At 45.9% G+C, this 27,510-nt stretch overlaps 2 protein-coding genes across 4 annotated transcripts in view; both read left to right on the forward strand.

Annotated features, from left to right (window-relative positions):
• Positions 1-27,510, forward strand: part of LOC311104554 (jupiter microtubule associated homolog 1-like) — a 62,633-nt gene that overhangs the window by 14,754 nt on the left and 20,369 nt on the right. Inside the window, exon 5 of one of the 3 annotated variants that reach the window (XM_084146424.1) lies at positions 5,463-6,011. The exons of 1 other annotated variant lie outside the window; for it this stretch is intronic. In XM_084146424.1, coding sequence (XP_084002550.1) covers positions 5,463-5,602 — 140 coding nt within the window. In that variant the 3' untranslated portion in view covers positions 5,603-6,011. Of the gene's footprint in view, positions 1-5,459; positions 6,012-27,510 lie in introns of those variants that run through there. One more of the 3 variants, XM_084146422.1, reaches the window with a different exon arrangement.
• LOC311104553 (uncharacterized protein) lies at positions 7,067-14,077 on the forward strand. The gene is made up of 6 exons (XM_084146421.1): positions 7,067-7,160; positions 7,780-7,861; positions 8,044-8,421; positions 9,368-9,520; positions 9,924-9,962; positions 12,472-14,077. Exons 2-4 carry the CDS (start codon positions 7,795-7,797, stop codon positions 9,427-9,429), a joined length of 507 nt encoding a protein of 168 aa, XP_084002547.1. The 5' UTR covers positions 7,067-7,160; positions 7,780-7,794; the 3' UTR covers positions 9,430-9,520; positions 9,924-9,962; positions 12,472-14,077.

The following is a 27,510-nucleotide window of genomic DNA, read 5'->3' on the forward strand; positions in this document are numbered from 1 at the left end:
ATGTCATTCGTACTTGTAACATATTTTCATAGACTTATCTAGAATACTTCTAAAGCTATCTAATTCAACTTTTAATACACGTAAAAACTCTCTCTCTACACCATTCCCTATTGAATAAGTGAGTATTTCTATTTAACCCCAACCACGCTACAAATCTTCCATTCAGCATCAACAAACCAAATACTCAGTAGTATCCGGTTACCATTCATACCAGCTGTTGAATTCACTCATACACACAGATTTCACCTTATGCCATTGAAATGCCCAACAAAACATAATAGTTCAATGGAACCCTCTATTGGCTCTCTACTATTTATACATTACTTCTATAACCACATTAGTTATGGTCCGATTACCGCCGGTTCCAATCCCCGAGCCGACCAGGGAAAAATCTGCCGATGTGCCCCCGAGCAAGGCACCCAACCCCAATTGCTCCTGCACGTTGCTCTGGACAAGAGCGTCTGCTAAATGACACAAAATGCAAATGTGAATATTCTCTACTTTCTCACCCATGACGTACGTCTACGTTTGGGTGAGAAAGTTCATACGTATATATCGTTAGAAATGTATAGGTACCTCTCAAATAATCGCTTCGTGGTGTTTTTAGCCAATTCTTAATCGACACAAATTACTTCTTCAAACATTTTACCTGTGGAACCAAAAAATTGACTGTCATTTCCCGGCCATTGCCCTTTCCCTTAGCTCTGCAGTCGCGATGGTTATGACCTGTTTTGTTACAGTATTTACACGGGGCCTTACACTCTCTAGCAAAATTCTCTAGTCTTTCCTGACTCTCCAAAAGCCATACTCTCGCTGTGTCTAGCCCCTCCCCTCGCTGTTTCTTCAAATCCGTTCCACAGTTTAGCCTCTAATTTCTCCACATCGAGATGCCCAATAAATCCATACCTCTTCTCCCAAATGGATCCATAAAACATATTTATTCGATCTCTTCCTAACATATATCTTTCATCCCCCGTTAATTCTCAGACCTCTTTAGAATATTTATTTCCCATGGTGGAAAAATAACTTATTATTTGGTGCGACTCTTGAGCCAATGTTTATGATCTGCTTTTGTAATTAACCATTTAAATTATCCAACCCGTAACCCAGTGTTTTTTTAAAACGCCAGTTTCATGAAACGGATGAGACAACCATTTTTTTTCTCACGCGACCTATTTTAGTCCCTTCCTTGAAACAATTACACGATGATAATTATCTCCCTTCCTGTTTATATTGTAAACACTGTACCCCGTACAATCTCAATATTAACTAGTTTATTTTGGTGATGGCCATTCACCTTGAGTCATTTCAGACCCCCTTCCTCCCTTTTAATTTTCTTATGAGATTTTGGTAACTATTCTCTGCCCTCTACAATAATTACTATTCTCATACAAGTTCAAATAATTACCGTATTTTCCGCACTATAAGGCGCACTTAAAATCCTTTAATTTTCTCAAAATACGACAGTGCGCCTTATAATCCGGAGCGCCTTATATATGGATCAATTGGTTAATTGGTTGATCCATACTGGTTGTACACGGCGCTCTGTCAATGTTTCAGTATGAAAAACCAATAAAAACAATTTAATAATAATGAAATGTTTCAGTACGACTGGTAAACTACAAAGCCGCACCGCTTGCAGCATTACGGCTACCGACTCCATGCGCGCCCATATCACCGATGCTGTCAAAAAACAAGTGAAGCAAACTAATTCGGAGTTTGCCGTCATTCCGGGTGGATTAACTAAAGAACTCCAGCCGCTAGATATTGGTGTCAACAGGGCGTTCAAAGCTAGACTGCGAGCTGCGTGGGAGCAGTGGATGACAGAAGGCGAACACACGTTCACCAAGACGGGGAGACAGCGCCGGGCGACTTACGCCACTATCTGCCAATGGATCGTGGATGCCTGGGCTGATATATCAATCTCAACTGTGGTCCAAGCTTTTCACGAAGGCAGGAATAATCTCTGAACTGCCAGGCAACAGCAGCGACACTGACTCAGATAATGACGAGAGGGAGCCGGGCAGGTTGGATGCCGTAGTCGCCCAACTGTTCAATTGGACACTGAAGAAGAAGAATTCGAGGGATTCGTGGACGGGGAATGAACTGAAAAAGTGAGCTTTACGTGTTATACGTAACTGAACAATGTTGAGTTATGCACTAACGTTTGATTTAGTGGTATCAGACTGTTTCTTTTACTACGTGTTTACTGAATCAGGGAAAAGTTCCCCTCCACGTTTGGGAGAAGAGTGAGCAAGGCTGGGAGATATTGTTAATATGCACATTAACGTTTGAACAACGTTACCATGGGAGTGAACGGAGTTGTCAGAACGCTTAATAAAGTTTGACTATAACTGACTGTTTTGACATTCCCTTTAGCACAGCTCCATCTAGTGGATGCATAACGCAACCCCAGTCAAACGTTTGACTGCAGTATCTTCTATTCTATGCGCCTTATAATCCGGTGCGCCCTATATATGAAAACAGTTCTAAAATAGGCCATTCATTGAAGGTGCGCCTTATAGTGCGGAAAATACGGTACACCAAAAACCATGAATAAAAATTACTGACCTTCTCCTTGCAGTTCGGATTTAAATGCTTTTTCAAACTCGTTAACGTCTTTATCGTTCATAAGATTCATCACCGGCCTGTTTATAACCTTAACGTCGAAGGCCAGGTCTATTCTATACGGATGCTATCATCCGCCCGTGCACGGTTTTCGGTGTCCTCAGAACGATAAAGACGTATTTTAAGTTCCGCTCGAAGGACCATTTGTCACGAAAATGTATATCTCTAATTAATCAAACTTAATGCTCTGAATAATTCCCAGAGGGTGTAAATTATCTGGTTTAATCATGAATTAAACAAAGGTCCGCAACCAGCAAGAATGATTTGTATTTTTATTCATGGGGTGCTCTGGCGCCCAAAAAACATACATACAGCTTTTATATCCCTTGACACCCAAAGGCACTTTGCTCCGCCCACCTATAAACCGTTTCTTAGTCCCCTTCACCCTGGAATGCTTTCAACAGTTTCTAACTTCCCCCTCAGTTAGTGGGTTCACACTACATTATAACTCTAACACCTCACACATTTATACTGTATTTGGGGTGAAATCCTTTAGTCATTATTCTTAAAATATAAATTAATCTATCACATAAGCATCCTCCAACGTTGTTTTAGAGAACTTGGCAGATTGTCTAACCGGCCTCACAACCGCTGAGCACGTGTATGGTGTCGTGTGGGCGAGCAGTTTGCTGATGTCAACGTTGTGAACAGAGTGCCCCATTTGTTGCGGCAAGGTTATGGTATGGGCAGACATAAGCGAAGGACAATGAACACAATTGCATTTTATCTATGGTAATTTGAAAGCTTAGATATACCGTGACGAAATCCCAAGGCCTATTTATTTTAACATACAGTGGGGAGAACAAGTATTTGATACACTGCCGATTTTGCAGGTGTTCCTACTTACAAAGCATGTAGAGGTCTGTAATTCTTATCATAGGTACACTTCAACTGTGAGAGACGGAATCTAAAACAAAAATCCAGAAAATCATATTGTATGATTTTTAAGTAATTAATTTGCATTTTATTGCATGACATAAGTATTTGATACATCAGAAAAGCAGAACTTAATATTTGGTACAGAAACCTTTGTTTGCAATTACAGAGATCATACGTTTCCTGTAGGTCTTGACCAGGTTTGCACACACTGCAGCAGGGATTTTGGCCCACTCCTCCATACAGACCTTCTCCAGATCCTTCAGGTTTCGGGGCTGTCGCTGGGCAATACGGACTTTCAGCTCCCTCCAAAGATTTTCTATTGGGTTCAGGTCTGGAGACTGGCTAGGCCACTCCAGGACCTTGAGATGCTTCTTACGGAGCCACTCCTTAGTTGCCCTGGTGTGTGTTTCGGGTCGTTGTCATGTTGGAAGACCCAGCCACGTCCCATCTTCAATGCTCTTACTGAGGGAAGGAGGTTGTTGGCCAAGATCTCACGATACATGGCCCCATCCATCCTCCCCTCAATACGGTGCAGTCGTCCTGTCCCCTTTGCAGAAAAGCATCCCCAAAGAATGATGTTTCCACCTCCATGCTTCACGGTTGGGATGGTGTTCTTGGGGTTGTACTCATCCTTCTTCTTCCTCCAAACACGGCGAGTGGAGTTTAGACCAAAAAGCTATATTTTTGTCTCATCAGACCACATGACCTTCTCCCATTCCTCCTCTGGATCATCCAGATGGTCATTGGCAAACTTCAGACGGGCCTGGACATGCGCTGGCTTGAGTAAGGGGACCTTGCATGCACTGCAGGATTTTAATCCATGACGGCGTAGTGTGTTACTAATGGTTTTCTTTGAGACTGTGGTCCCAGCTCTCTTCAGGTCATTGACCAGGTCCTGCTGTGTAGTTTTGGGTTGATCCCTCACCTTCCTCATGATCATTGATGCCCCACGAGGTGAGATCTTGCATGGAGCCCCAGACCGAGGGTGATTGACCGTCATCTTGAACTTCTTCCATTTTCTAATAATTGCGCCAACAGTTGTTGCCTTCTCACCAAGCTGCTTGCCTGTTGTCCTGTAGCCCATCCCAGCCTTGTGCAGGTCTACAATTGTATCCCTGATGTCCTTACACAGCTCTCTGGTCTTGGCCATTGTGGAGAGGTTGGAGTCTGTTTGATTGAGTGTGTGGACAGGTGTCTTTTATACAGGTAACGAGTTCAAACAGGTGCAGTTAATACAGGTAATGAGTGGAGAACGGGAGGGCTTCTTAAAGAAAAACTAATAGGCCTGTGAGAGCTGGAATTCTTACTGGTTGGTAGGTGATCAAATACTTATGTCATGCAATAAAATGCAAATTAATTACTTAAAAATCATACAATGTGATTTTCTGGATGTTTGTTTTAGATTCCGTCTCTCACAGTTGAAGTATACCTATGATAAAAATTACAGACCTCTACATGCTTTGTAAGTAGGAAAACCTGCAAAATCGGCAGTGTATCAAATACTTGTTCTCCCCACTGTATCTGTGACCAACAGATGCATATCTGTATTCCCAGTCGTGAGATCCATGGATTAGGGCCTAATTGATTTATTTCAATTGGCTGATTCGGGTCATATGAACTGTAACTCAGTAAATTCTTTGAAATTGTTGCATGTAGCATTTATGTTTGTTCAGTATATAATAGTGTTTGTAGTAAGTGCTGTGCCTCTCTCCGTTCTAGCATGGCTAGATCATAGGCTGTGTTTACACAGGCAGCACAATACTGATTTTATTCATTTTTTTACCACTAAATGGTCTTTTGAGCAATCAGATCAGCTCTTTTGCCAATAATTGGGCCAAAGATCAGTTGGGCTGCCTGTGTAAACGCATCCTCAGTCGTGTATCATATGGATCTGATCAGTGGGCCAGGTAGTGAAGACCCTGACATTGTCTCCTCTGTGTTGTGTGGTAAAGTAGACTGCCCTGAGGAACCAGAAGAGAAGGAGCAGAAGGAGGAAGCACCACAGCCCTCCTCCCCCTCGGGAGCCGCCAACGCAGCCGCCCCCTCCGGCCGAAGAAACCCCCCAGGGGGCAAGTCCAGCCTCATCCTGGGTTGAAGTCGGCTTTCGTTGGAACTTTTTATTTTTGAAAGAATTGCCCCCATTTTCCCCTTCCTCACCTCACAGTCCCACTGTTCACCCCCTCTCTGTCCGACACGATCCACCACGTCCCCTCTGAGCCATGGAATTTGCCCCCGTCCTGTCCCCCCCACCTTTTTTGTTTTGACCCTTTTTTTTTCTATTAAAAGAGAATTGTTGACAGAAGCACTTTATATGTATCTTTTTCCCCTCCCCCCCCATTTCAGTCCGTCCTGTAGTGTGCCTACATTGCTCCTGCTGGAAAAGGCATGACGTTTTAGCTTGTCTCATTCTCCATCTGTTGTAAATGGTAAAAAAAAAAAGAATATTCAAAGATTTGATGCGTGAATTTCTAAATACAATAAAGATTGATATGAATTTGTTTTCATTTTGCTCCTGGTTTATTTTTATTGGAGGAAAGATGTATTTTGTGAGGATCTCACTAATGTTTTTAGTTATGCATGGCATACCACAAGGATAGTCTACTGTAAGCCAACTATTTGAAACCAAAAGTGAAACATCTTGAGTAAGGATTTGGTCAGCTTGTTTTTTACAGTTAGAACATCCCATTTGACATTTTAAGACACTTCCAAAGTACTTTTAAAAGTGTCCACAAAGTGAATGTATTTTTCAAGACGGAACACAAGCTTTGGGTGGGTGGGTAATACCCAGGCGAAGGAGATGGGACTGTATGGAAGGGAGTTTAGTCCATCTGTAGTTATTCCTGTAAATCCACCATGGCTACTCCTGCCTCCGGTAGTTGATCTAGAAGTGTTGGAGAGACTACACAAAGATAGGGAGGGTGTTGATCCATCTGATTTGTTTAAGAGACGTCTGGAAACTATCAGGATTTTGTGGCCATTTACTCAGATGGTTCAAAAGATCCAAGGACAGGATGTACTGGGTCAGCATTTGTAGTGCAGGAATGTGGGGTGGAAGTCAGGAAACGTATTACAGATCATCTGGCTGTACATACGGTGGAGCTGATGTCCATACTGTTGACCTTGCAGTGGGTGGAGGAAGTCAAACAAGACAGTTATTTGCTCTGATTCATTTGTGGTGTTAATGAGTCTCCAGTCCTTTAGCTCACATAGCAGACAATACCTGCTTTATGAGGTGCTACAAACCCATGGCAGGATTAAACAGATGGGTATACAGATAAGATTTACTTGGTTTCCAGCCCATGTGGGGGTGGAGGGGAACGAGGCAGTAGATGAACAGGCTAAACAAGCACTTAGTAGTGGGGATGTTGATGTTGAAGTTTCAATGAGCAAGGCAGAGGCCTAGAACGTCATTAGATATAGTTTCAAATATTTTGTTATCTTTTTTAAGAGCAACGGGGCTGGCAAGTAGGATTTAGTTTCTCCCTGTCTCTGGCCCACACTCCAGTAAGGTAGGTGGCGGTAATGCACCATGACGTTGGATGCCAACCGCCGATAAACCGCACTGAAGAAGAAGAAGAAGAAGAAGAAAGTATTTTCGTGGCTCATGAGAATTGTTCTTGAGGACTGGGCTATAGGGAGTTCGGAATCTATTTGTAAGTATTATGTTGTTGATTTATGCAGCTGTAACTTTTGTTCGTGACTTTGAACATAGTCTAGTAAAACGCATGGCACACCCACAAATGTTTGTAGAGTTGCTGACTAACAGAGTAAACTATGAAAAGTAAAGTCGCACACTATATGCTCCCAACAATGTAATGGGTAAACCTAATAACAATCGTTTCGGCAATGCAGTGATGTTTTTGTTTTTACACTACTATCACTTGTATTGCGTGTTTTAATTTTCTATTTCTAATTTCTTACTCTGCATTGTTGAAGTGCCCGTAAGTAAGCGTTTAACTGTTATTCGACACTAAGTATTATTTCACGAATAAAAATAGATTATTGCCAAAACGTTGGTTATTAGGTTTCCTATTTAAATTGTTGCGAGCGTATATAGAGTGCGACTTTATTTGTATACATTGACCTTGCTCGCTTAGTAAGCAAGAAGAGCGTGTTCATTAGGTCAACGCTTTTATTAGTCAATGTATATTATTCAGGCTATCCACTGTCTCTCTGATTAATTTGGCTCAACCACTGATTGTTGTCAGGTGTAAACCTTTTCCTGTGGAGAGACCACTGTTTCTCAGAAGCCTTGTTTGTTTTTCTACTAAGGAGAAAAGCCCTAACATGGCATTGGTCGTCAGATTGTCCACTCTCATGTTTGTCCTCACCACAGGGACTGAGACATCCAAAAGTAAGGCATTCTGCAGGCACAATTTGTAATACTTTTGCCTACACTACAACTTCCAAAATGCTCACACCAAATGGTCTAGGAGTTTTTTTTAAACCCAAACTACACTTGTCAGTCGTAATATTTTCTATACTACAGGCCTACAGTGCTGTTTAATTTTGTTTGTCTATCTATTGCTTAAACAGGTCTAAGTCAGGGCCCAGAGTTAAAGTTAAAGCAGGTCATCCAGGTGGAATCTGGGGAGGATGCAGTCCTACAGTGCTCTGTGAAGTTTGGTGAGAAATCCCCTGGTAATGTAGAGATAGAGTGGGTTGTGTTGTGGAAGCTGGACCACAATGGTGATCACGAAGATAAACCTGTGTTCCAATCCAACATAAGCAATAAACAATCCTCTGATACCAGGATGCCGCCGAGCCCAAAATATCAGCTTTTTGCCAATGAGAAAGACCAAGTTGTGTCCCTGTTGGTCAAAGAAACCAAGCCTGAAGACGTGGGTCAGTATGAGTGCGTGGTGAACACTAACAGTGGAAACACAAAGTGCACCATCATGCTGAATGTCACAGGTGAGCTCAAAGCTTTTACAGTCCCTGAGTATTTCCCAGTCAGGAAAAACTCAGGTCCTTACACATAGGTTGTGAAGAAGGGACTTTGAATTCAAAACTAACACTGACCATTTACTTTTATTTAACAATTAAATGCAACTCACATTTTCAGATGTATCTGAGAAGGACTGGTTCAATGCACAGTCCACAATATTTTTTTCCCAGAAGACAATAAACCTTTCCTGTTCTTTTCTAATTGTATTATCTAATTAATATAGTACTACCATAGAGGTGATTTGAAGGTCAATTTCACCCCACGGAAAGACAAAGCCAGTACCAGCTGGTGTCTAAACAACACAAGCCTCTTGTCCACTGCACAGGTCTACACCACAGCCATTACCATAGAGTTCAAAGTTGGCCTTTAATCTTTGTTAGAAATCGCTGCCAGTAAATCCACTTCTTATTTGTGAATGACAAGACTTATTGATGACTTAGTGACTCGGGGGGGTCCCCAGTAATCCTCTTACATAGAACACGTGGTGGACAGCTCAAGGGGGCTGGGAGGGGGGGTCATTCCTTGTGAAGGGATGATTACAGTTAGACTAGCCTACTAGTGTAAAATCTTGTCAGCATTTACTGTATGTCTATGGCAAGGATTTTCTCAGTGCTTGTACTCATTGGACATAATGTAGAGAGACAGCTGTGGCACCAGTGTGGCGGTCACACAGTGCATTGCATCATATCTCCTCACAGTGTAACAATATAGTATTCTCCTTTTTACGTCATGATTTCCACTGTGCAGAGGATCCATCAAGAATTCTTGCTTTTCTGACATTACCGTCTATTACTGTCCATATATTATATAAATTGACAGCTACCTTTAAACCAATACCTTACAAACATGACTTAATTGATCGCATCCCTGAATGTGACTTGATTTTCACTTCTGATTTTGTATGTGTTACAGAAACAGCCCTTGAGAATCCTGAAAATCCTGGGACTCAAAAGGAAATTCCAAAGAACAGTTAAATGGGTGTGGCTGCTGTATTTGTGGTAGTAGGCTCTCTTGCCATTGGACTGCTGCTTCTCAAGCTGTTTCAAGCCATAAGACTCAGACAACGTGAGCACCCAGGGTCATGTTCATTAGGGCACACTGTTGCAAAACGCTTCAAGACTTTATTCAGATCACTTCTTTCCATTTCGTGCCTAGTGAACACGACCCTGCTTTCGAAAGTCTCCGCAGAGAGGAATGCAGAGGTCTGGGAAGATTAGTAGAGTACTTCCTGTGCTGGCTAAATGCCAGGATGTTGCTAAATAATAAGTGGAATGGAGAACTAACTCATCAGACAAGAGGACTGAGCTTAGTTTGAATTGTGTTTTAGTTTCTCTATTCCTCTCCTCCTCCTTCCCAGAAAGGAATTCAGGATTTGTTATTGTATTGTCAGTGCGTGATAAATCACAAACCATGGTAGAGCACACAGTATCAACCCCTGTAAAAGGCTGCTTCTGGTTTCTCTTTCCAGATGAACCATTGACACAGGAGGACTCTGTTGTGGCAGAAGGTATGTTTGTGTTTATTATTTTCATCTACCTAATGGAACAGGGATTCCTGTCAAAACTATCAAATGTATAGTAAAATGCTGTTTATAAAATGCAAGGGATAAAATGTGTACAGTAAACTGTAGTGCCAACAGTGAAATATTATGTATAAAATGTGTACAGTAATATAGTGTATAACAGTGTTGGTATTCCTATTGTCTCCTATGCAGTGGCGGCTCCTGAAAAAATTCTCAGGAGGGGCAATTTTTCTGATGATTTAGGTGACCTACACACATTTAAAAAAAGATATGTCCAGCAACAACATGAAGACAGGGGCAGCATATAAGTCAATACCAGAAGCATTTATTGACTGATCTCAAAAGTGTTGGCTTACCAGGGTTGGTGGAGCCCTCAGTTTCATCTTTGCCTCGCAAAGCTAACTCAAACACTCCGCAAAACTTCACACACTGGATTAGCCGGCTGAGGATGTGGCGGTTCTTGCTAATGTCGTAGTAAATATATTTGTTATAGTGAATATGGAATATGATATGTTGAGTAAAATGTTGTGCTAAGATCTATTTAGGTCAGGAGCTGGTTATAAGTTCTGTTCCTATCCAATAACAATGGACAAAAGGGTCCTATCTTGTCAGCCTTGTCAGCAGGTGGCCAAGGACAACACCCACGCCATAGGCCTCTCAGTTCTTCCAACTCACGAGTTCTTGCTCTGAGGACACACACACACACACACACACACATCATCACTGTTAAACACACACACACACATCATCACTGTTAAACACACACACACACACACACACACACAAATCCCCTCTCTTAGGCTGAACATTTGAAGACAGAGAACCCGACTCAGAGCCAATGCAACAGTGACAGTAGCCTGCAGGGGACCTCGCCCAACTCATCAGGACCAATCAGAAGATCAGAACTACTAGATTGAACCTACTTCATTTATTGCATAAAATGTCTGCACACAATGTTTCGGGGCTCTCTTCAGATAATAATAATAATAATAATAATAATAATAATAATAATAATAATATGCCATTTAGCAGACGCTTTTATCCAAAGCGACTTACAGTCATGCGTGCATACATTTTTGTGTATGGGTGGTCCCGGGGATCGAACCCACTACCTTGGCGTTACAAGCACCATGCTCTACCAGCTGAGCTACAGAAAGTGGATACTCATGGATGCGCATTGCAATTGTAAAATGTCAACACAATTGGAGACACCACGTCATTTTTGGAGACATGTTATTGACAGTAAACTATTGTAGATGCGACTGCTAACTAACTAAAACATTTTAGCTGGCTAGCTAATCATCTTAGCTAAATGTGGGGCAAACAATTCAGTTATTTACCGTTAATTTGAGGGATTGGGGTGAAAGAAATCGAGTTACATAGTGATACTTTACGATATACTGTATTGACAATATCGCAATATTTTAGCGCTAGTTGGCTGTACCTGCACCAAAACACCATTATTGTTCCTTCATAGCTTGTTCTCAATCTTTTCACATTGGGAGCCAATTTGTTTTCAGCACTTTTATTTCCATGACTGATCAAAACTCGTTCTCATGGCTTTCTGATCCCTCTGCAACAGACATATGGTGCGCAATAAAATCACAGTATCGAATCGCAATACGTATAGAATCATGAGACTCGCAATGCTGATGCATATATCTTATCGTGAGGTTCCTGGCAATTCCCAGCCCAAGTTCATTTTTAAGAGTTTGACGAACGGGTCCGTGAACGCGATTCCAGATATATTTACCTCTGAATAAACTGCCTTTATTACACCATATCCACATCCAGTAAACTTGTGATTATCAACACTAACCTCATCGTTGTGGCGGCGGACAGCTAGCCTGTATCCCTCGTCATCCAGTTGAGTGAGTGGCAATGTCTTTTTTCGTTCGTACCAATTTTTGGAAAATCCTCGGGTGTAGGACTTTCCGCCTTTAGTAGAAACCTGTTGAATTATTAAATTTGGTCTGGGAGGTCCTAATTGTTTCGTTGCCAATTTATCTTCATTTGTTCGCCGACAAAAAGGAAATTCTTTCAAAGACACAACCGAGTTGCACTGAAGCCTAGCCATGTTGATAGTAGTAGTGAATTGATTGACGCTGCTACCCTCTCTTTTCTTAGTTACGTTCATGTGACGAAAGCGCGTAAGTGCAAGCCCACAGACACCCATTGAGATTGTATTGAAGGCTCTGAAATTTGAAAAAAATAGATTTTACATGGGAGTCTATGACAGAAGTTCTGGGCGATTTTCAATCTGACTGAAATCGCCCCAAAAGGGGGTGGAGCCATTTGAAGCACGACTTTAGCCTGATTCGACATTTAGTGGCAGTGTGGCACTGTGGCAGATCAGACGTATAGATTACAACACTGATAACTACTGTTGCCGTGATATAATTGATTAGAAAAAAAATCCCTTCCTTTTCCCGTTTGGCAGTGCGTCGCCCATATCGCCCTATTGAACAGGCCGTCCCTGCTCCTATGGAACCAGAGCCTGAGGATACAGCAGTCCCAGCAGAGCACGACCTCAGCGCCATGACAGGACTGTTTCTGTAGCGACAGATGTATTATCAGGAGTGCTATGGGCTCTCTTCCCTGTCGGTGTCATGTCTGCTCTGTCTTAAATGTCAACCAGCTAACTGAATGTGACTGCTTTGCCTGGAAAATGGAAAAATCTGGCGCAACACTCTATTCTGTTCCACCTCTGCAGGAGAAAGAGTCCATTCATTGTCCTGCTACCAAGCTAACAGTATTAACAGCATTGTCTGTAGTTGTTAACCACACCAGATTATTCTTTCATAAAAAATATGATCTATTGTGAATAAAACCTGAAATGAGAGTATATAGGACTATCTGTGGAAGGACACATGCATATGCACATATTTAGTGGACATTGATTTGACAGTGAAGACACTAGTGTGACCCAGTAGCAGTGTGTGAAATTGATCTTGACCAAACACATATTTTGTGCATCACAATTTGAGTAAGTAATTTATTCAGAAGCCAATATTGGGTTTTAGTGGATTTGAGAGTTGCTTTAGTTGACATGCCTCTGTTCCATTAGGCCCAGTGTTTTCCTGTGTCATGGTTCTGGAACTGGACATGGGCACTGTAGGTATGATAAGTATTCAACCCCCTTAGATTTCTTCACATTTTATTGTTACAAAGTGGGATTCAAATTGATTTAATTGTCATTTTGGAGAGGGGGTTTTGTCCTGTGGTTTGGTGGTGGGGGGTGCAGGCTGGTCTGGAGAGATCTGGCTGGGGTTTTGTCCTGTGTGTTTGTGTCATTACATAAAATACTCTGTCAAATTGGAAGAAAAATTCTAACATTGTTTTCAAAGATTTTTGAAAAATATAACACTAAAATACCTTTACGTATTCAACCCCCTGAGTCGATAAATGTTAGAAACACCAGCTGTGGGTCTTGGGTAAGTCTCATAAGAGCTTTGCACACCTGTTTTGTGCAATATTTGTCCATTATTCTTTTCAAAATTCTTCAAGCTCTGTTAAGGTGTTGGAGATCCTTGCTAGACAGCCATTTTCAAGTCTTGCCATAGATTTTCAAGCAGATTTAAGTACAAAACTGTAACTTGGCCACTCAGGAACATTCACTATCTTCTACGTAAGCAACTCCAGTGTAGATTTGGCCTTGTGTTTTAGGTTATTGTCTGGCTGAATGGTGAATTTCTCGACCAGTGTCTGGTGTGAAGCAGGTTTTCCTCTAGGATGTTACCTGTGCTTAGCTCCATCCCATTTTTTTGTATCCTGAAAAACTCCCCAGTATTTGCTGATGTCAAGCATACCCATACCATGAATCAGCCACCTCTATGCTTGAAAATAAGCAGTCAGTGATGTGTTGTGTTGGATTTGCCCCAAAGATAAGGCATTGCACCTAGGTCAAAAAGTGTATTTGCTCTGTTTTTTTTTGCAGTATTACTTTAGTGCCTTGATGCAACAATATTTGTATTAATCTTTTCACTGTCATTTAGGTTATTATTGTGGAGTCACTTCAATGTTGTTGATCCATCCTCAGTCTTCTCCCATCACAGCCATTCAACTCTGTAGCTGTTTTAATAAAAACACCAATGGCCTCATGGTATTTGTTTTTATTAAGGATCCCCATTAGTTCCTGCCAAGGCAGCAGCTACTCTTCCTGGGGTCCAGCAACATTAAGGCTGTTATATACAATTTAAAATATTACATTTCATAACGCATTGTGTTCCCTCAGGCCACTACTCTACTATCACATATCTACAATACAAAATCCATGTGTAGAGTGCGTGTCTTATCGTGTGTGTATGTGTCTGTGCCTGTCTCTTCACTGTCCACGCTGTTCCATTAGGTGTATTTCTATCTGTTTTTTAAATCTCATTCCACTGCTTGCATCAGTTACTTGATGTGGAATATAGTTCCATGTAGCCATGGCTCTATGTAGTACTGTGCACCTCCCATAGTCTGTTCTGGACTTGGGGATTGTGAAGAGACCTTTGGTGGCATGTTTTGTGGGGTATGCGTTGGTGTCCGAGCTGTGTGCCAGTAGTTTAAACAGACGCCTCGGTGCATTCAGCGTGTCAACACTTCTTACAAAAACAAGTAGTGATGAAGTCAATCTCTCCTCTGCTTTGAGCCACGAGAGATTTACATGCATATTATTAATGTTAGCTCTCCGTGTACATTTAAGGGCTAGTCGTGCAGCCCTGTTCTGAGCCAATTATAATGTTTGCCTCTTCGTGGCATCTGACCACATGAATGACCAGTAGTCCAGGTGCGACAAAAACTAGGGCCTGTAGGACCTGCCTTGTTGACAGTGTTGTTAAAAAGGCAGAGCAGTATAGTATGTAACGCCGTTTGGGTCTTCGAGTGCCAAAAAAGATACACGTCCAATAACACTATGCAAACTATATGCAAATGTTGGCCAATCACAAATAAGGCGCATGTGAAAAAACATTCATTCATCATCACCAACAAACTAATAAATAATGTCGAACCTTGAAAACATGAGAGACCGCTTTTTAAGATTTGCCAGCCAAGTACAACCATCTTCACAACCACCCCAGGAGGATCGGGTGGTTCAAAGGTAGGATTAATTATTGTAGGTAATACCAGGCAAAAGTCAACAATGACCGGCACAGCTACCTAATGTGATTTTATGGATTTTTGTTTTTTTAGATTCAGTCTCTCACAGTTGAAGTGTACCTATGATAAAAATTACAGACCTCTACATGCTTTGTAAGTAGGAAAACCTGCAAAATCGGCAGTGTATCAAATACTTGTTCTCCCCACTGTATATAATATAGCTTAGTAAATCTGTTAAAATCACACATCATTGGCATTCCAACAGGAAACACATACTTTTTCATACACAAAACAGATGAATTCAATACTTATTTTTGCCACAGGAGATGAAACGTTGTCGTTTTGCGGAGTGGGAGAGCAGGCGGAGTAAGGGATTTCACCAAGTTGATATCATCTGTGTATTATGTAAGGGATAAACGCAGACGTTCTGTACATTAGCTTGGAAATAATGGATGACGCAGCGGGACAAGGCGAAGCTGAGTTTTTGACGCTTGGGCAGTGAGCTACCCCGAAGGAGCAGAGCCTATATCGCCAAGACTTGCATTATTCATTGCTTAATAAATGGTTAAACGTATTTCTACGTGCCGTTTTCTTTCTGAACTGGTTTTAATGCCCATTCTAGAACAACAATGCTGTGGTATAAATATATTTAGAACTGAACAGTAATGCATATTGTAGTCAATAGAGGAGAGAAGACAGAGGGTGGTCTCTCATCTCTCATCCTGAGCAGTGTCACGATCGTCTTCAAAAGGAGCAGACCAATACGCAGCGTGTTGAGCGAACATGATGACTTTATTATACTAAAGTGCAAAACAATAAACGATTCATGAAGTCCACAGTTACAATGACCGTAAAGGAACAAAAACCCACAACACTAAGGTGAACACTGACAGTTTAAATATGGCTCCCAATCAGAGATAACGAGCCGACAGCTGACACTCGTTACCACTGATTGGGAGTCACACGACCAAACAATGAAACACAACCAAATACAACACAACCAAATGAACACACCCTGGCTCAAAATACACAGTCCCGGAGCCAGAGCGTGACAGTACCCCCCCCCCTAAAGGCGCGGACTCCGACCGCGCCTACACCCCAAATAGGGAAGGGCTGGGTGGGTATTGCTCCTCGGAGGCGGCTCCGGCTCCGGGCTTGACCACCACCCTACTACAATCCCCCCGTAGTGCCCCCAGTCCGATCTGACCCAGCTAGCTGGATCAGGACTGCCGACGCGCACCCCTGGCTTGGCGCGTGAGGCAGGAATGGACCGGACCTGGCAGACGATACGCACCCTTTGCATGGTGCGTGGAGCCGGAACAGGCCTCACCAGGCTGAAGACTCGCATCCCTGGCTTGGTGCGAGTAGCAGGAATGGGCTGAATCCGGCTGACGACTCGCACCCTTGGCTTGGTGCGAGTAGCAGGAATGGGCTGAATCCGGCTGACGACTCGCACCCTTGGCTTGGTGCGAGTAGCAGGAATGGGCTGAATCCGGCTGACGACTCACACCCTTGACTTGGTACGAGTGGCAGGAATGGGCCGGACTGGGCTGGCGACGTGCACCACAGACCTGGTGCGGAGAGCAGGAACGGGCAGAGCCGGGCTGACGAGACGCACCACAGGCTTGATGCGGAGAGCAGGCACGGGCCGTGCCGGACTGACGACGCACACCACTGGCTTGGTGCGGGAAGCTTGGATGGGCCGGACTGTACTGGGGACACACACCACTGGTCCTACACCGGGATCTGGAACGGGCCGGACCGGACTGGCAACACACGCCAGTACCTCTCGCCGTGCCTCTACTTCCTCCATCCCCTCTTCGACCAGTGGCCCCCGTAACCCGGCGGCCTTCTCCGGCAACCCACTGGGCCGCTCTATCGCGGCCTCCCGCTGGTCCGACGTCGTGAGCCCCCCCCTAAAAATTTTCGGGGCGTCTCTCCTACCCGTGGACCAGGTCTCCATGTCCCTCGCCAGCCTCTCGCCCTTCTGCCATAATGTCAAGCCCTTCTCTTCCTCACTCGGCTTGACCCAGTCCAGGAGGCGAAGGAGATCTGTGAGGGATCTCCCTGGCGATGGCTCCTGGACACGCTGCTTGGTCCCATCTTGGTGGGTTTTTCTGTCACGATCGTCTTCAAAAGGAGCAGACCAATACGCAGCGTGTTGAGCGAACATGATGACTTTATTATACTAAAGTGCAAAACAATAAACGATTCATGAAGTCCACAGTTACAATGACCGTAAAGGAACAAAAACCCACAACACTAAGGTGAACACTGACAGTTTAAATATGGCTCCCAATCAGAGATAACGAGCCGACAGCTGACACTCGTTACCACTGATTGGGAGTCACACGACCAAACAAGGAAACACAACCAAATACAACACAACCAAATGAACACACCCTGGCTCAAAATACACAGTCCCGGAGCCAGAGCGTGACAAGCAGCCTGAAGGAGTGACCTTTACGATCAAATACCCGGATGGGAGGTAGCGGATTAGAAGATTCCGGCTCTCTGAATCCATTCAGGTAAGTCCTTCATTCACTTGTTGATAAATTCAGTACTATAAATGTACATTTCAGGCTGAATTACAATTGTTAATGTTGGTCTTCTGTCATATAGATGATGTTTGATTTTGTGGGGGGGGATGATGCCTCGAATGAGTTTTTACCCGTCAGGCAGCAGCGGGCATCGCAACCCTGAAGAGCACGATTTAACGGGTCATTGGAGGAGCATGACAGTCAGGAGTCCACAACACTGTCTGTGGAGGATGTGCAGGTGACTAGCATGACATAATATATTTTATGTTTGTATAGGACTACAGTTGAACTACTTGATCATTATAACCTTTGTGTGTGGTTGTTTCTGTCCATTTACAGGCAATCCTATCGCCTCATCTCTCACCTACCCCCTCTCAACACCTCTCACCTGTGCTCTCTTCTCACCTGTCCCCTCTCCTCAACTCGTCAGCCTCCTCTCTCACCTTCTTCATCACCAAACTTTCCTTCTTATCACCCCTCACCCTTAACGTCCTCACTCTTTCCTTCTTATCACCCCTCACCCTTAACGTCCTCACTCTTTCCTTCTTATCACCCCTCACCCTGTCACGAACGTCGTATGAATGAGTAGACCAAGGCGCAGCGTGAGAAATAAACATGACTTTAATTAGTTAAAGTATACCAAAACAAAACACGACTCGTGAAGTCCACGGTAACAAATACCGAACACGGAACAAAAACCCACAAACACAAAGTGAAACACAGACAGTTAAATATGGCTCCCAATCAGAGACAACCAGCCGACAGCTGACACTCGTTGCCTCTGATTGGGAGTCACACAGGCAAACATAGAAATAACCAACCTAGAACACCCAAACAAAGAAACAGAACACATAGAATGAACACACCCTGGCTCAACATATAGAGTCCCAGAGCCAGGGTGTGACAGTACCCCCCCCTAAAGGCGCGGACTGCGACCGCGCCTAAATACGAGCAAAACAGGGGAGGGCTGGGTGGGCATACCTCCTCGGCGGCGGTTCTGGCTCCGGCCTTGCCCACCACCCTCCAACAAACCCCCCATAGCGCCCCTGGTCCGGTCTGGCCCCGCTGGCTGGAGCTGGACTGGACGTAGCAGGGGCGGTAGGCTTCAGCTCCTTAGTGGAGCAGTACCTGAATTGGCACCGATGACCCAGGCACGGGTTGTGCCGGACTGACGACTCGCACCCTAGGCTTGGTGCGTGGAGCAGCGACGGGCCTTACCAGGCTGACGACTCGTACCCCGGGCTTGGTGCGAGTAGCAGGAACGGGCTGAACCAGGCTGACGACTCGCACCCCTGGCTTGGTGCGAGTGGCAGGAACGGGCTGGACCAGGCTGACGACTCGCACCCCTGGCTTGGTGCGAGTGGCAGGAACGGGCTGGACCAGGCTGACGACGCACACCGTAGGCTTGGTGCGTGGAGCAGGGACAGGCCGGGCTGGGCTGGCGACGCACACCGTAGGCTTGGTGCGTGGAGCAGGGACAGGCCGGGCTGGGCTGTCGACGCACACCGTAGGCTTGGTGCGTGGAGCAGGGACAGGCCGGGCTGGGCTGTCGACGCACACCGTAGGCTTGGTGCGTGGAGCAGGAACAGGCCGGACAGGGCTGTCGACGCACACCGTAGGCTTGGTGCGTGGAGCAGGGACAGGCCGGACAGGGCTGGCGACGCACACCGTAGGCTTGGTGCGTGGAGCAGGGACAGGCCGGACAGGGCTGGCGACGCACCCCGTAGGCTTGGTGCGTGGAGCAGGGACAGGCCGGGCTGGGCTGACGACGCACACCGTAGGCTTGGTGCGTGGAGCAGGAACAGGCCGGACAGGGCTGGCGACGCACACCGTAGGCTTGGTGCGTGGAGCAGGAACAGGCCGGGCTGGGCTGGCGACGCACACCGTAGGTTTGGTGCGTGGAGCAGGAACAGGCCGGGCTGGGCTGACGACGCACACCGTAGGCTTGGTGCGTGGAGCAGGGACAGGCCGGGCTGGGCTGGCGACGCACACCGTAGGTTTGGTGCGTGGAGCAGGAACAGGCCGGACCGTACTGGGAACACACACCACTGGCCTTAAACGGGGATCAGGAACGGGCCGGACCGGACTGGCAATACACCTCAGTACCTCTCGCCGTGCCTCTACAACTTCCTTCCCTCCTCTCGCCAATGGCTCCCGTAACCCGGTGGCCTTCTCTCCTCGTCTCCCATTTCGCCCTGTGGCAGCCTCCTGCTGCCCAGTCGCCCATGCCGTGTGCCCCCCCCTAAAAAATTCTTGGGGGTGCCTCTCGTCCTTCCGACGATGGCACTGCTGACGCCGCTGCTTCTCTCTCGCCAGGGCCTTAATCCTACCCCAAGGTCCCTTGCCCCCGAGCATGTCTTCCCAGGACCACGATTTGCCCACCTGGGCCATCGCCAGCCTCTCCATCTCCTTTCCTGGCGCTTCCTCCCATGTCCAGTCTGCCTGCTCCTGGACACGCTGCTTGGTCCTTTTACGGTGGGTTTTTCTGTCACGAACGTCGTATGAATGAGTAGACCAAGGCGCAGCGTGAGAAATAAACATGACTTTAATTAGTTAAAGTATACCAAAACAAAACACGACTCGTGAAGTCCACGGTAACAAATACCGAACACGGAACAAAAACCCACAAACACAAAGTGAAACACAGACAGTTAAATATGGCTCCCAATCAGAGACAACCAGCCGACAGCTGACACTCGTTGCCTCTGATTGGGAGTCACACAGGCAAACATAGAAATAACCAACCTAGAACACCCAAACAAAGAAACAGAACACATAGAATGAACACACCCTGGCTCAACATATAGAGTCCCAGAGCCAGGGTGTGACACACCCTTAACGTCCTCACTCTTTCCTTCTTATCACCCCTCACCTTCTAAGTCACTTTCTCCTTCTCCCTCAGCTTCACCTCCCTCATCTCCATCATCGGATCCAGAGACTGAGTTTTTTTAAAAGAGCATTTGTTTATAAACAAAATGTAGTATTTAACCTCAATGTCAGAGGATTTTCCATTAGGATCAATCCTTATTCGATTTGTCATACATTTTGAATGAGCCCCCCCCCCCAAACGGACCTATGGACCAGGACAACTGCCCCATCGCCAACATGATAAATGTCCACAGGGGCAACGTCCTAAACAGTAGCCTGCATGCTTTTCAACGCAAAAACTTTTAAGTTGGACGTTGCCTTTGTGGACGTTGAGTCCAAGGTGGAGGGGGCAGTTGACCAAAGGGGTCCCTCCAGGGAGTATTACAGGCTCCTCACGAGGGACATCAGGGACTCGGCCATCTTCGAGGGTCCGGAAGGAGTGAAACGGCTGTCCTTTGAAAGCCTTCCTTTGTTTTTACCTGTATTAACGTCTGACTTTCATGTCAAATACAACATCTAAGACAAAACAATTAGTGAAAAGGCTTTTTCAGGTGCTTTGTCCAGGGCGATATATCATAGGGATAATGAAGCTGGCACACATTTGAAATTGTCTTTTTAGCATCACATGAGGGCCTGTATGGAACCATTGGGAAAATAGTCAGTGTGTGTGTGGTCCATTGAAGGGTTGGGCCACACTTCTTCTCTGAGCGACTCTTTGCAGAAGTGTGTGGGAAGCCTGCTCCTCCACTCAGACTGGAGGAGGTGGGCCACACTACTCTGAGAGCACGTTTGGAAAATGTACGTTTTATGTCCTCCCTAACAGCAAAAGGAAATAATATATCATCCTTTTTACATGTATGGTTTCTTTTGCTGTGTTTAAAATTCTTGATTGCCTGTCATACATTTTTTAAATTCTAGATCAAAAAAGCAGTGGACCTATCAGAGGTAAAGAACAAATGGGAGGAAATGGTAGACTGGCTGAGCCTACTGAGGCTGAAAAGGAACGTTGTCAAGACAATGGAGGACAGGGATGGTGTGGTTGAATTGGTGGCTCAACAATTTGCCGAAGGGAGCATGCAGGTGGCCTTGGAGCAGTAAGTCAACGCTGTTATAAATCTGTGAAGTACTTGTCATTACCTCCTCTAACATACAGTAAGTGTATTTAATCGGTCCACCCCCCTAAATCAATACACATCACTATATTGTCCTTAACACTTATTTTTTTAAATATACATACTGTCTCTAAACCATAACAGGTTCAAATAAGGTCTCAACTCTCTTGGGCTGCTTGAGGCATTGGGGAACCACCCGGACAGCTTCCGAGCACTTTTTGTGCACTCCATAAAGCCTCCCACTGCCAGGGACCTGTTTAAAGTAACCTATTCCATACGGCAACCGGCGGTGGTTGGAGAACGACACCATCTGCCACTGGTTCAACTGGCTGGCCGAGGTGCAAGGTAAGATAGTAGTTGTTTATTGGTAACTGCATATTATTCCATATTATTCCATTTGTGATTTAAATGTGTATTTTTAAATGTTTTACTGTGTACTCCTCAGATGGAGAATGCCCTCCTCTAACAGTGGCAATGGTGTTGGAGTTTGCTACTGGGGCAACGGTGGTGCCACCCCTGGGGTTTAAGGACACCCTGACCATCGAATTCCTCCACACAGCGCGAGGGAGTCTCGCTGGGCAGCAGAAGAAAAAGTACCCAGAGGCAAACGCATTTACTGTGACACTAAGGCTCCCTCTTCATAGCACCTACAATGCCTTTAGGGTATTGTGAATTCCCTGCATTTCAGTGTTGCAGAAACACACCTTAGTGGAGAGTGACAGATAATAGGTAGAACATTGGAGGGTGAAGTCTGTGGGACTTGTTCTGCCTTCCCTCTCCCACCGTTTCATATATGTACCAGCTATGTGCTGAAGACTTGTACATTTCCGACCCTGTTCTTTTGAATGTCTTAATGTACCTCTTTTCTGCTCACTTGTCAGACTAATGGAGACAAGTGAGCAGATATATTTGACAGCTAAATTCAATGTTTTTCAAAATAGTTATTTTTATGATACAGAATGTATAGAATTGTATCTAGTAGCACTAAACTACAGTAGCAATTGAGTGTTTGAAAATGTAACTGCACATCAACATTTAAGCATTTATCTACTGTGATGTCACGAGAGGCTGTGTCCTGGAGGGCCGTTACATCCCCCTGAGGTGGCTGCAAACCCAGACAGCTATGGCTCCATCTGCTGGTATGGTCGGGAACTCCACCCCTCTATGGCCAATCTTCCCACGCAGCTGAAACAAATGAGGAGCTGATGAGCTGAAGGTTTTTGGGAAGGGAAGAGAGACTGAGGGAGTGTGTGGGTGGTGAAGAAACACAGTCTCCAACCTGGGCTCTCTGGAGGACAAGAGTGCTGCACGTCCACTTCCATGAGGAATATAAGGATTTGGAGATACTTACCTTTGGGAAATACTCACCTTTGGATATATTCGCCTGTGGAAATACGTGAGAGACATTTGGAAGGACTTTTTGCTGGGTTGGCCACTAGCTGCAACGTGGACTACAGTAAGGCTGGGGAAAAGTTATCTGAGCGAGTGAGAATTATGATTTTGGATGTGGAAGAGACATCCCTGAACTGTTAACCCTTAAAGAGCCACAAGAGAACAGAATTTTGTTATATTTTCGTTAATTTCCCAAGACCTTTAATAAAATCCTTGTTTTGTTTGAACCTTGTCTCCTTGCACTACTTGAGCAATCCCGCTGAAAGCTGTGTAGCCTCTCGTGACGTCACAGATGGTGGAGAATACGGGCAAGCTCAAGCGTTAATAGTGCATGTCAGAGGAGGATACCGAAGGTTTGATCACCCAGTTTTCCAAGTTGGCCGTAGGCTCCCCGCCGACTGAAATGGAGGACATATTGAAAGCCCTTGTTGCTGGCCAGCAAGCCCAGATGCAAGCAACCGTGGCACTCTTGGAGGAGCAAAAGAAAGCCAACCTTCTGAAGGCAGAGGAATTGCAGTTGCAGAGACAGAGGGTTGTCCAAAATACCCGCCCAATAAAGGCAAGTGACTTTATATCTAAGATGGGAGCTACCGATGACATTGAGGCATACCTGCATGCATTTGAGGCCACGGCCACTAGGGAAGCCTGGCCCAAGCAACAGTGGGTTGGTCTGTTAGCCCCCTTTCTAACCGGGGAATCGCTGAATGCTGTCCGGGACCTGGGCCTTGACCAGGTTACTGACTATGATGCCCTGAAGTCTGAGATCCTCAGCAGATATGGACTCACAAAGTTTGGTATGGCCCAGCGCTTTCACAGCTGGACCTTCCAACCAGACCAACCTCCTCGGGCGCAGATGCATGAACTTGTCCGAATCGCAAGGAAATGGCTGGATCCGCAGAGGAATACAGCAGCGGCGGTGGTGGAGGCCGTTGTGGTGGATCGTTACCTGCCACGTTCCAACGCCTGATGGATCGAGTCCTTGCGCCCCACAAGAGGTACGCAGCGGCTTATTTGGATGATGTTGTTATACAAAGTCTGGATTGGGCCAGCCACATACCCCGGGTACAAGCGGTGCTGGATTCGCTCAGGGAAGCAGGGCTCATGGCAAACCCGAAGAAGTGCAAGCTGGCCTTCAGTGAGACAAACTACCTGGGGTACACCATTGGGCGGGGGTTGGTCAAACCACAGGAAGCCAAACTGCGGGCCATACAGGACTGGCCGCAGCCCATCACCAAGAAGCAAGTAAGGTCATTTTTGGGCCTCGCTGGCTACTATAGACGCTTTATTGCAGATTTTGCTACCATAGCTGCACCGTTGACGGAGCTGACGACCAAACGCCACTCACGAATGGTGAAGTGGAACCCTGCGGCGGAGGCGGCTTTCCTCAACCTGAAGCGAGCACTCTGCTCCAGTCCGATCCTGGTGGCACCAGACTTCAAGAAGGAATTCATTGTCCAAGCGGATGCTTCGGAGGTGGGTCTGGGTGCTGTCCTCACCCAGGCACATGACGGTGAAGAACATCCCATTCTCTACCTAAGCAGAAAGTTACTTCCAAGAGAGAAGAACTATTCAACGGTGGAGAAAGAATGTCTGGCTGTAGTCTGGGCCCTGGAGTCCCTTCGGTTCTATCTCCTGGGCCGACGTTTCATGGTGGTATCTGATCACGCCCCTCTGCAGTGGATGGCCAATAACAAGGAATCAAACAGTAGAGTAACCAGATGGTTTTTGAGCTTGCAACCGTTTAACTTTTCTGTTGTCCACAGGGCTGGCAAGCACCACGGCAATGCGGACGCCCTCTCCCGGCGGGATGCCTTCTTCGCTGCCTTTACCCCGACGAGGACGTCGGTCCCGAGGAGGGGGATGTGTGATGTCACGAGAGGCTGTGTCCTGGAGGGACGTTACATCCCCCTGAGGTGGCTGCAAACCCAGACAGCTATGGCTCCATCTGCTGGTATGGTCGGGAACTCCACCCCTCTATGGCCAATCTTCCCACGCAGCTGAAACAAATGAGGAGCTGATGAGCTGAAGGTTTTTGGGAAGGGAAGAGAGACTGAGGGAGTGTGTGGGTGGTGAAGAAACACAGTCTCCAACCTGGGCTCTCTGGAGGACAAGAGTGCTGCACGTCCACTTCCATGAGGAATATAAGGATTTGGAGATACTTACCTTTGGGAAATACTCACCTTTGGATATATTCGCCTGTGGAAATACGTGAGAGACATTTGGAAGGACTTTTTGCTGGGTTGGCCACTAGCTGCAACGTGGACTACAGTAAGGCTGGGGAAAAGTTATCTGAGCGAGTGAGAATTATGATTTTGGATGTGGAAGAGACATCCCTGAACTGTTAACCCTTAAAGAGCCACAAGAGAACAGAATTTTGTTATATTTTCGTTAATTTCCCAAGACCTTTAATAAAATCCTTGTTTTGTTTGAACCTTGTCTCCTTGCACTACTTGAGCAATCCCGCTGAAAGCTGTGTAGCCTCTCGTGACGTCACACTACTTACCGTCTGTGTTGTTAGTACAGTGCATTCGGAAAGTATTCAGACCCCTTGACTTTTTCCACATTTTATTACGTTACAGCCTTATTCTAAAATTGATTAAATTACTTTTCCCCCCTCATCAATCTACACACAATACCCCATAATGACAAAGCAAAAACTGGTTTTTAGACATTTTTGCAAATATATAAAACAAACGGAAATATCACATTTACATAAGTATTCAGACCTTTTACTCAGTACTTTGTTGAAGCACCTTTGGTAGCGATTACAGCCTCAAGTCTTCTTGTGTATGACGCCACATTTTTATTTCTTTAATCCATTTTAGAATAATCAACTCTGGTCAAGATCCGCTACAGCATAAGTTGTCTAGTTACCTCAACCTGTCGGGACCACTGCGCACTGGCAACTCCAGCAGTACCTAAACACAGATCTATCTCTGAACCCACCGAGGGGCCATACACCTTGACACTCTTTGTTAAGGGTTAAACATGTCTGTAGTACATTTCTAGAGACCAAATCATACAGTGTGTGAAAGAGGGGGAGTGTTACATTTACATTTTAGTCATTTAGCAGACGCTCTTATCCAGAGCGACTTACAGTTAGTGAGTGCATACATTTTTCATACTGGCCCCCCGTGGGAATCGAACCCACAACGCTGGCGTTGCAAGCGCCATGCTTTTCCAACTGAGCTACAGGAGGCTTGTTACCTTGGGAACAGTTTAGTTAGTATTATAACATTTATAATAGGATTATAAAAATGAACTGATTCAAAGGAACGAGTGGCGCTGAAGATATAACCCTCTGTAGAATGTCAACTCCCAGGCTGCCTCTGGGGCCTTCGAATGGATTTATTGTCCGCAACAGTTCCATCTGTGTGTTGCTGATGGTGAACTGGATTTGTGGGACAATCACCCCTTCCGACCAATAAAGAGCTGCGGCGCCAGTGGTTGGAGGAGCTGAGGTGGTGGTGGTTGGAGGAGCTGAGGTGGTGGTAGTGGTTGGAGGAGTTGAGTTGCTGGTGGTTGGAGGAGCTGAGATGGTGCTGGTGGTGGTTGGAGGAGCTGAGGTGGTGGTGGTTGGAGGAGCTGAGATGGTGCTGGTGGTTGGAGGAGCTGAGATGGTGCTGGTGGTTGGAGGAGCTGAGGTGGTGGTGGTGGTTGGAGGAGCTGAGATGGTGCTGGTGGTGGTTGGAGGAGCTGAGGTGGTGCTGATGGTGGTTGGAGGAGCTGAGGTGGTGCTGATGGTGGTTGGAGGAGCTGAGATGGTGCTGGTGGTGGTTGGAGGAGCTGAGGTGGTGCTGGTGGTGGTTGGAGGAGCTGAGGTGCTGCTGGTGGTGGTTGGAGGAGCTGAGGTGGTGCTGGTGGTGGTTGGAGGAGCTGAGGTGGTGGTGGTTGGAGGAGCTGAGATGGTGCTGGTGGTTGGAGGAGCTGAGGTGGTGGTGGTTGGAGGAGCTGAGGTGCTGCTGGTGGTGGTTGGAGGAGCTGAGGTGGTGCTGATGGTGGTTGGAGGAGCTGAGATGGTGCTGGTGGTGGTTGGAGGAGCTGAGATGGTGCTGGTGGTGGTTGGAGGAGCTGAGGTGGTGCTGGTGGTGGTTGGAGGAGATGAGGTGCTGCTGGTGGTGGTTGGAGGAGCTGAGGTGGTGGCTTGAGAGGTGATGGTGGTTGAAGCTGGGGCGAACAAATCCCTTACTGCTGTCAGATTGGCCCTCTGCATTGCTAGGGCACCTGAGACGAAGAACTGCAGAGGTGACTGCCGTTGTTCAGTCCTCAGCCCATGGTGGTTCCACTGACTGGGAAACAAAGCAAGATCTCTGTTCACCCGTGACAGGAACATAAAGTGCAGTGCCCACAGGTGAACCTCATTGTTGATGTTGATGATCTGCTCTGTCTCCAAGAAGGTGATCCGGTCATGGTAAACATGGTAAACGACTCCATGCCAGACATCCCCCCTCAGCCGCTCTATCTTCTGGTTGTGAGTGCTCCTTCCCCTGAGGGCACTTTCCCTCTCACCACCCCTGAACTGCTCCATGAAGGCACAGA

Source organism: Coregonus lavaretus (genome assembly GCF_964263955.1).
Source record: "Coregonus lavaretus genome assembly, chromosome: 28".
Lineage (NCBI taxonomy): Eukaryota > Metazoa > Chordata > Actinopteri > Salmoniformes > Salmonidae > Coregonus > Coregonus lavaretus.

Excerpts from the sequence above, each read along its gene's own strand:
- LOC311104553 (XM_084146421.1), top strand. The coding sequence starts at position 7,795 with ATGGCATTGGTCGTCAGATTGTCCACTCTCATGTTTGTCCTCACCACA. Across the intron at positions 7,862-8,043 it reads AGGGACTGAGACATCCAAAA|GTCTAAGTCAGGGCCCAGAG; the intron begins GTAAGGCATTCT and ends TTGCTTAAACAG. Across the intron at positions 8,422-9,367 it reads CATCATGCTGAATGTCACAG|AAACAGCCCTTGAGAATCCT; the intron begins GTGAGCTCAAAG and ends TATGTGTTACAG.